Genomic DNA, 10561 nt, shown 5'->3' with positions numbered 1-10561 from the left:
CAAACTTGCGTGGTATACATACATGACTCCAGGAGGCCCAAGCCATTTTCCTTCCTTCTGCACCCCATCCCCAAAGGAAGCTTCTTTGCAACCGAATCAGCTTTCCAGCCACCCCCGAGGGCAATTTGAATAAAGACATAAAGAATAACGGAATAGAGGATAGCACGGAATTGATCAGACAAACCCTCCCAGCCATCGTCAAACATCTACCCTTCCATCTGCTTAATCTAATATGTACCTTCTCAATCACCCCATTCCAAAAATCCCCTCTTTTATGAATCCCACCGACTGGCATACCCAAGTATATAAAAGGGACAGCCATCGTCTCGCAGTTAAAAATAGATGCAAACCGCTAGAGCATTCCCTGGTCCAACCCCATATCAACTTGTGTTGTAACTTTCAGATGCAATAGAAGATTAACACATTAGTTACGATGATCGTATTCAAGACACTTATAAATAAAAGTTTTTCATGCATTAACTAAGTAACAATATGATGTGAAATATCAATGTATTGTGCATGCACCTATATCAAAGTTGTTTATGTACCAGATCATTGAAACTCCTTACTAAATGATGAAATCTTTATAAAATCGTCATTCTTTTTAGTATTTTTCTTACAATTTGTATATCTTATCATGAGAGAGTTATCATTGCTATATTATAAACAACTATTTTATTGTAGGAAAAAAATAACAATTAAAGATTACTTGAAAAAGTTAGAAGTAGTTTCAAAAAAAGAATACATGTGTTCTTTATCATATGGAGGATAAAGGGTAAGAACTAGAATACTTGAGTACTCATTGTAAGTCATTGACACTAAAAATATTTGTAATCATATATGTTGAACAAAATGCTTTGATGTCTCCAAATTCAAAAGGAAAGCTTGAAGACCTTGCTGCTGGGTGTGTGTGTGTTGTCTAGTTGTTTGAAACTTGTTAATTCACTACTTAAGTTGATCCAAGTTCATTTGAATTTTTAACCTTTTGAAAAGATGTGTTTTCTAAAAAGCTGTTTTTGAAAAACTTGGTTGACTTTGCTGTCAAACCAAAACAATCGATTGTTTCGACAAAACAATCGATTGTTTTCCTGCAAACCTTAACAGAATTCTGTTAAGCGGTTTTAATATGTTTTAAATGATCCTAACTAACTTGGCTCCTTTATTAAATGCTTTTGACCACTTGGTGGGTCTATATAAAGGTGGTTTTACACTCCTAATCTTGGAGTAACATAAAGAGTTTATCAAAAATAGTTTTTCCAAGATTTGAAAGAGCTTTGGATAATTCTTATGTGTGTGGAATAGGATTGGGTTGTAATTTTGAACTTTAAGCTTTGTAATACCCAGGTGTATTCTATTCCCTTCTTCCTTGATTACTGTATTTCTGTAGTTGTGTTGCCAATGAGTGTTGTGTGTTCTTGAGGGTTTCAAGATCAACACTCTTGGTGTGGTTTGCCAAAGGTAGTGTGTTTCTTGAGGGCTTCAAGGTCACTACTTTGGTGTGTGATGTGTGTAATCTGGTTTTGATTGCATAGTGGAACACCCAGTGGTTTCTGGGGACTGGATGTAGCTCTTGGTGTAAGAGTGAACCAGTATAAATTGTTTGCGTGCTTATCTCTTACCCTTAACTCTTTAAATTCTGTTTTTAAGTTGTTTATATAAACTGCTGATAAAAACAACCGATTGTTTCGACAAAACAACCGATTGTTTTTCTGATATCATCTTCAAACAGTTTTGGGTATTTGTTTCCTTGATTCTTTTCTCTGTAATTCAGCGTTGGTTTTCATTATACCTTCAAAGTTTGCGAAAATCCCTCTTAAACAATTCACCCACCTCTCGTTTAAGGCCATATATTCTAACAATTGGTATCAGAGCTTGGTTCTTGAAAGTTATTCAAGTTTTGATCCTAAATCTTTTTTAAATGGCTGAAAAGTTTTCTTTTGGGGAAGGTGCATGTTTAAGCAAACCACCTTTGTTCTGTGGTATGAAATATGAATTATGGTGCATAAGAATGAAATTCTTTGTTGAATCTATAGATAGAAAAATCTGGAATGTTATTACAAATAGCTATCTCATGCCTATATCTGAAAATGTTTCTTCTGAAAGAGAACATCTTGATTGTGTAGCTATGAAAATCATTGTATCTGCACTTGATTCTAATGAATTGCTCAAGGTTTCAGAATGTAGTTCTGCCAAAGAAATGTGGAATACCCTTGAAGAGTATCACAAGAATCCAAGGAGTGCCTTGATGGACAAAGAAGAATCTTTTGTTGAATCTTTCTCTTCAGAATCCAGAAAAGAGGTTTGTCTTATGACAAAAGAAGAATCTGGATCAAGTCAAGCTACAGGGAACAAAAATTGTCAATACTCAAGTGATGGGAGTGAAGAGGAAACATTTAGGTTGTTGTTTAAGAAATTCAGCAAGTCCCTAAAGAAGAGAAACAACAAAAGTGACTCATTCAACAGGAGGAAAAACTTCAAGAAGCATGAGAAGAAAGGAAAATCAAGAAGAGCTTATAATGATGACTCATCAAACTCCTCTTCAAGTGATGAAGAAGAAGCAAATTTATGTCAAATGACAAGACAAGAAAGTGACACAAGCAGTGTAAGTTCAAGCTCTTCCATTAATGTTGAAAATTATAGCCAACTTCTTGAGGCCTTCAATGAGACTCATGAAGAAGCTAATAGGTTGACCCTTTTGAACAATCGGTTGAAATGTTTAAACAACTGGTTGGAAAATCGAGTCAAGACTTTGGAAGAAGAGTTGAACCATTCAAAAACAGATTTTGAAAGTTTGGAAATGATCTACAAAAACTCTTCTTGCAAGTGGGATTCTAGCTTTTGTGAAAATTGTGAATCTCTTCAAAAGAAGGTTCACTATCTTTTAAAAACCATGGACAAGTTTTCCAAAGGCCAATCCAATCTTGAAATTGTTCTTGCTTCTCAAAAATGTGTTTTTGGCAAGGCGGGGTTGGGGTTTAATCCAAACAGCAAGAACAAATATGTTTCAAAACCCTTTTCAAGTTTCTTTGAAAAACAACCTATTGTTTTATCGAAACAACTGGTTGAAATTTGTCATTACTGCATGAAAAGGGGCCACACTATTAGATTCTGCAGAGTAAGAAGGTTTTATGTTCCTAAAGGTATTTTGAAATGGGTTCCTAAGGTTTCTAAGGTTCCTAAGACTCCTACTAACATCATAGGACCCAAATTCATAAGGGGACCAAATCTTGCTTCTTAATTCTTGTAGGTATCCTTGGCAGCCAAGAATCATTTTTGGAGTTGAAGAATGACTGTCAAAGGGAAAAGCGACAAGAGTAAAGTCAATCTTTGTAACTACACCTTCAATTGTATATGTCTTGCAAGGTTCTTTGAAAGTCAAAAGACATCTTGGCACATGCATAATGGGTGCTTAAAAGAGAAACTTCAAGAATAAAGGGAGTATGTGTGTTTTCATTTCTCACTTTATGTAAGTGTGCCTTGTGATCATATGAACATCTCAAAGTCTTCTTTTTGGGTGAATCTATCACTACAAGAAAAACTCAAATTACATACAGCCAATATCCGTATGTAACACACAAAATCCGTATATAAAACCCATTTACATACGGATTATATACGGAAAAAAATCCGTATGTAAAACTGTCGTAGGTAACTATTACATACGGATTTTTGGATTCGTATGTAATTACATACGGATAAATCCGTATGTAAAATCCGTATGTAATTACATACGGATAAATCCGTATGTAAAATCCGTATGTAAATCCGTGTGTTATTACATACGGATAAATCCGTATGTAAAACATACGGATAAATCCGTATGTAAAATCCGTATGTAAAATCCGTATGTAATACATACGGATAAATCCGTATGTAAAATCCGTTTGTAATACATACGGATAAATCCGTATGTAAAATCCGTATGTAATTACATACGGATAAATCCGTATGTAAAATCCGTATGTAATACATACGGATAAATCCGTATGTAAAATCCGTATGTAATTAACAAGCAGACCTACATACGAATTTATCCGTATGTAACATTGTACACAACACCATCAACTATTTGTATTTGGAAGCACCCCATATTCTACACCTGCATATCATCCATCAACATTCCAGTACATTCCAGTTTTCAGAAGACAAATATTCATCACATTCAAAGTTATCCATACATACAATACTTACTATTTTCCAATATCTAAATATCTAAAATGTATTTCATTAAAACAAAGTTCTAGAGAAGCTAATAATTATTATAATCTTCACCGGGTGAATTTTGTTGTTCATCATGATTATTATGATGTTGTTGGACTTCATCTGACTGCTGATTCGGTTGAGTTGGTGGCGGGGTATTTGGTTGCTGAAAAAACTGTTGTGCTGCAGCTGCTGCCTCAGGTGGTAGATATTGCATCATGAAATTTTGAAAGTTTTGAAACCTTGCATCCATGCGTTCAATATGCTGCCTAAGTTCAACAATTTCTTCTGAATTAGCCTTGTTATTACTAGAAGATGATTGTGTTTCTTGTATGTAGCGACCAACACAGTCGTCCTGACGATCAACACGTCCAATCCCATATACTCGTCCCTTGTACCTTCCACCTACAGTTTCTAACCAACAACGGCTTCTCAATCTTTCCTCCTCAACAGGATCTAATGAAGTAGATATTGAGGTAGATTGTGACTCAGATAATGCTTGAGACAATCTACTTTCAAAATCTTCCTATTAAAATGAAAAATAATTGTTATCATACCAATTAAGGTAGATGAAAAAAAAAGTTTAAAAAAACTAACATGAGTCCGCCTTGATCTATCATCAACAAAATCTCCAGTGCTCTTCCGTATATGTGTTTGTTGAAACACTTCATAAACATGGACCGAGCGGCCAAGCTCCTCTGTCTATAAAGAAAACATTTCATAAATTAAAAAGATAATAATTAATCATAGATTAATATAAAAAATTTATATGAAAATCATACCAAACGAATAGCGTGTTCATGAACACTAATAGATCCTCCAGTGTGCAGACATCCACCTTTTTCAGAAAAACGATTCTTTTTAGCTGTATCACATTTGGATCGATACACAGCCATGTTCCAGTGTTCTTGGAGGCTGTTCCAAACATTATTGCCAATCCATTCTGGTCGTTTACCTTCTTGGCGAGCATCTTTAAACATTTGTGAAAGGGTGTGAGAAGCTTTTGTATGGAAATTTTTCTTAACTTTTTCCTCGTCCTCAGCCCTCCAAGTGACCTTCCTCTGCAAAACAACAAGAATCATCAATCCAAATTGTAAAATATAAAATATTTAAAAGGAATAAAAAACAAGTACCTTAAAACGTTGAAAAAATATATCTCGTTCACCCTTTGGGATTGCCCCCCATGTTGGCCATGGCTCACCAAATTGTTGCTTGATGGTGGCAGTGATGGCCTTTGATGCAATTTTTGATGGATAAAACCTAAATACCAAAACAAAGTTAGTCAAAATTATAAGACAATAATAATAAATTATATAAATTGAATTTTGTTATATTCTTACCCTCCCCCAATAGGCTGAATCAGAGGACGATCACTAGCTGAGAGGACCTCGTCCTCTAAGTTATTCGCTGCAGAAGCTGAGTGCGTCCCTCCAAGATTTGTATATGGGGATGGTGTAATATCTGGTGGGGTTGATGCATTAGAACCAACACGTGGAGATGGTGTTGATGCAATAGCATCTTGTACTGGTGGGGTGGATTGGGTAGCATCTGGTACTGGTGGGGTGGATTGGGTAGCATCTGGTACTGGTGGGGTAGATCCGTGAACTGAAGAAGGAATAAGTGTATTGGGTTGACTTGATGATGGATTTTGGTTGTTAAATCGTGATAACAATTTTATCACATAATTTCTTTTCCCCTTTTTTTGGTTGTTACTCGGTGATGGTTGATCAAAACCTCCTGATGACATCTATATATATGGCATGAAATGATAATGAAGGTTATATAAGTTTATTAATGGAGAAAAATATGTTGAATATAGTTTAATAAAAAAATTGAAATAAACATGTAAAAATTTCATCAGCAAACATAAAGCTCAAATTAATTGGAGTAATAAACAGTATGTTAACAACAACAATACAATACTAGTTCGTACAATAGATATTATTTGTTAACATTGGCTTCCTAAGTCTATTCAGAGCTAGAGATGTCAAAGTCATCTCCATATTCATCTTCACTTTCTCCCTCTTCATTGTCTTCTTCCCATTCATTTGTTTCTTCATCTATCTGATCTTCAAATGATGATACATTGTTTATGTCAACTTCTTCAAGCTCAGCCTCTAAATCTTGTAATCCTGAAACCCTTTCAACTTCAATCACTTCATTAACATGTGACATTTCATCAACTTGATATGGCACTTCAACTTCTACATCATCAGAATCTATACGACCTCTGGGTTTCGTTTTGATTGCAACACACCAGCCACGTTTGTCTCTGCGTGATGCTGCATATGGTACATAATAAACTTGTCGAACATTATGTGCAATGATAAAAGGATCAAATGGCACATATCTTCTATCCATTCGAATATCCACAATACCATATTTGGAGTCCACTCGTGTACCTCTTGTTGATGGATCAAACCAATTACAGTAAAATAATACAACTTTGTTATCTGAGGTCGAAGAATTGTACTCCACCTCATATATGTGTTGAATTACACCGTAGAAATCATCCTCACCTCCTTCTGTAAGACCCTTTACATGGACCCCACTATTTATTGTTTTCTTTCCCTCGCTCCATGCATGAGTGTGGAATTTGTACCCATTCACAAAGAAGGTGTGCCACTCTTTTACACACCTTAAAGGACCAAGTGATAAATCTCTTAAGTGTTGATTATTCACATTTAAAGGGTCATTATGAACCTATAAATATATCAATGTCATTAATTTTTTATGAAATGGTTAAAGAAGTAAAAAAAAAGTAAATTAGAGAATTTGTTGATACATACTTGTGTCCTAAACCACAAAGGAAAATCTGTATGTAAACGAGCCGAGGCATGTGATTCGGAAATTTCATTACAATGTAAGAAAGAGCTGTGAATATATAAGTGTCAATGCATTTGGTTACCGATAACTTAATGAATCAATAACAGTGTTTTAAAAGAATATCTTGCATGAGACTTACTCGAGGTATGGTTTAACTTCATTACAGTTGATCAAAATATGAACATGAGCTGAGTTCAATTCTTCATCAGTTAACCAACGAGTGATCTTCCTCCCAGAATGACGTCCATGTTGGTCAAATACAGATAAGATTGATGGAAGCCTTTCACTTTCAATGTCCACTTCATTTCTACAATGTTGTGGTCTTAACATGAAGTTGTTGAAATAATGTGAACAAAAGTGAGTTGTCTCACGATGCAAATAAGATGCACAAATAGATCCTTCTACCCTAGCCTTATTCTTCACTGATCGTTTAGCATATCCCATGAATCTATAATCAAAGAAATATGTTATGATTGATAGTTATATTTCACATTAAATAAAGACTAATTACTCTTATTATTACCTTTCATATGGGTACATCCACCTATAATGGACAGGTCCACCAAGTTTGGCTTCATATGCTAGATGGACAGGGAGATGTTCCATAGAATCAAAAAATGCCGGGGGAAATATCCTTTCCAACTTACAAAGAATTATTGGAATGTTTTGTTCCATCCTAGTAAGATCATCCTAATTTAGTGTTGTAGAACACAAATCTTTGAAAAAATGACTTACCTCAATAATGGGATTTAGAACATGAGTTGGTAAGGAACTAAATGCTATGGGAAGTAGGCATTCCATGAATACATGACAATCATGGCTTTTCATACCAAGCACCCTTCCCTTATTGACATCAGCACATCTAGCCAAATTTGAAGAATATCCATCAGGCATCCTAAGATCTTTTAACCATTGACACACATGTTTAATTTCCTCTGTTGCAAGTGTGTAATTTGCTTTTGGCTTCAACATCTTTCCATTAGGATGTGACTTCAGTTCCAAGTCTCTTCGCCTACAATACAAACTTAAGTCCATTCGTGCTTTGTCATTGTCCTTTGTCTTCCCAGTCACATTCATGACAGTATTAAAAATGTTATCGAAGAAGTTTTTTTCAATATGCATAACATCAAGATTATGTCTTAATATATTGTCTTTCCAGTATGGAAGATCCCAAAAGATGCTTCTTTTTGTCCAGTTATGCCACTCCCCGTAACCATATATTCTTTGCACACCACTCTCAGTTACTTTAGGATCAGCCTTTACTCTATTCCAAACTTGTGTAGGTGTGAACTTAGGTGGTGGAGGATCCATGTCAACTTCCCCCTTCTTGAACGCATTCTTGTTCCTCCTAAATGCATGATCATTTGGTAAAAATCTACGATGCGAGTCAAACCAAGAATTTTTCCCCCCATGATGTAATCTAAATGCCTTTGAATGCTCCATGCAATGTGGGCATGCTAATTTACCATGAGTTCCCCAACCAGACAACATACCGTATGCAGGAAAATCATTAATCGTCCACATTAACATTGCCCTCATCATGAAGTTCTCTTTCCTTGAAATATCGTATGTTGGGACACCACTCCACAATTTCTTCAAGTCGTCTATCAAGGGCTCCAAAAATACATCAATACCAGCCTTTGGATTGAATGGGCCTGGTATGAGACAACTCAAAAACATATAAGGTTTAGACATGCACATTTCGGGAGGAAGATTATACGGGGTCACAATTATTGGCCAACATGAATAGGGTGCATTTGATGCTTGCACATATGGATTAAAACCATCAGAGCATAAACCTAATCGCACATTGCGTGCCTCCACAGAAAAATCGGGATATATTGTATCAAAGTGTTTCCAAGCCTCGCCATCACATGGATGACGCAAAACACCATTATTGCTTCTGTTATCATAGTGCCATGTCATTTGTCCCGCAGTCTGTGTTGAAGCATACATTCTTTGCAACCTTGGAATTATTGGCAAATAGAACATTGCTTTTACAGGAACTGGTTTTTTGTTACTTGGTCTGGTGTTCTGGTGATGATACCTTGACTTGTGACAAAATTTGCATCGAAGCAACGCTCCATCATTTTTACCGTATTCGTTATCATAGAAGAGCATGCAACCATCCACACAACAATCAATCCTCTTAGCCTGTAATCCCAATTTCGACACTAGCCTTTTTGCATCATAATAACTTTTAGGCAAACCTATTTTGGTAGGTGTTGCATCTAAAAGCATTTTTGAAATAAACTCTAAGCATTGGTTTGGAATATTCCAATTGGATTTGCAAGCTAATAGTCGGACACACATTGATAATTTGGAGTCAGATGACCCTTTATACAATGGCGCATTTGCATCCAACAAAAGGTCATAAAATCTTTGAGTTTCTTCGTTCGGAGGCTCTTCCATGTTATCTACATTTGGTACTCGGAATGACTCTTGTTGCCTAAAAGCATCATACACCATGTCTTCCATCAACCTAACTTGGTCATTTTGTGACTGAAGGTGTGCACCTCCAATTATTTCCAAAGGCATGCAATTATCGTTATTATCCAAGTCACCTTCTACCATGTCTTCACCGTGATCACTCCAAATCCAATAATTAGATTTGAAACCATGTTTGTAGAGATGAACCTTCACAAGTCTTTCCTCCAAAATTCTTGTACAATCACACTTAGTACATGGACATCGTATTCCCCCATCATTCAGATAACATTCTTGTTGGCAAGCTTTGGTTATAAACTCTTCAACTCCCAATATAAAAGTCTCTTTCAAAGCACCTCTTCCTCTATAACACCTATCATACATCCATCCACGATTTGATGGAAACTGATCCATGTTCTGTTCATAAAGCAATTGACAAAAAGTCAACGATTTTTTCAAAGATCGTGCTATAAACGAACATTTAAGAGTTCGTGTTAGAAACGAACATGTAAGAGTTTGTGTTACAAACTCTACCTAAATCTTCTTTAGGTATTATAATTAGTAATAAAAAAATATTTTTCATGCATTAAATTACAGAATTTTATACATAAGAAATCGCAATGAGAATTTACCCAATGGCAAGATATTGGATTGTATTGACTTTTTGAATTATGGATTTATCACTTATGCCTACATTGACTCAAATGAGGAAGTGAACCATCAAAAAAAAGTTCACTGCTATCATTATTTTAAAATTATCAAGTTTTATAGCTAATAAATTCATACAAAAATTCATTAAACCACAATAACAGAAACATAAAAATATACATCAGCTCATACAATGTATAATGTATCACTTTACAGAGACAAACTAAAGCCCTGCACATTCCCAGCTCAATAACCCAAAAATAAACCATAAACCATGTATGCCAAAATAAACCAAAAAACCAGCAACTTCCTGCAAACAAAGAGAGCAGCATACAAAAAAGTAGATTCTATTTTTTTCTACAATTTTTGTTACATATTAAACAAAACCTGAACGGTTGTAGCGGTGGTGGCCGGAGGTCACACGGTGGTGGCGAAACCGAAAGAGATCGTGCGTGCGGTG

At 35.5% G+C, this 10561-nt stretch overlaps 1 protein-coding gene and 1 pseudogene across 1 annotated transcript; both read right to left on the bottom strand.

Annotated features, from left to right (window-relative positions):
- Positions 1-4243: 4243 nt before the first annotated feature.
- On the bottom strand, positions 4244-5947 carry LOC137839145 (uncharacterized). The gene is made up of 5 exons (XM_068648272.2): positions 5541-5947; positions 5334-5460; positions 4983-5261; positions 4798-4902; positions 4244-4726 (listed from the first exon to the last, which is right to left on the bottom strand). Exons 1-5 carry the CDS (start codon positions 5945-5947, stop codon positions 4250-4252), a joined length of 1395 nt encoding a protein of 464 aa, XP_068504373.1. The 3' UTR covers positions 4244-4249.
- A 1214-nt stretch (positions 5948-7161) lies between these two features.
- LOC137839151 (uncharacterized) lies at positions 7162-9867 on the bottom strand (annotated as a pseudogene).
- Between the last annotated feature and the right edge of the window lie 694 nt (positions 9868-10561).

Source organism: Phaseolus vulgaris, chromosome 11 (genome assembly GCF_051622355.1).
Source record: "Phaseolus vulgaris cultivar YP4 chromosome 11, ASM5162235v1, whole genome shotgun sequence".
Taxonomy (NCBI): Eukaryota; Viridiplantae; Streptophyta; class Magnoliopsida; order Fabales; family Fabaceae; genus Phaseolus; species Phaseolus vulgaris.
Note: the sequence above shows the minus strand (reverse complement) of the source record. Positions and strands in the feature narration are given on the sequence as shown.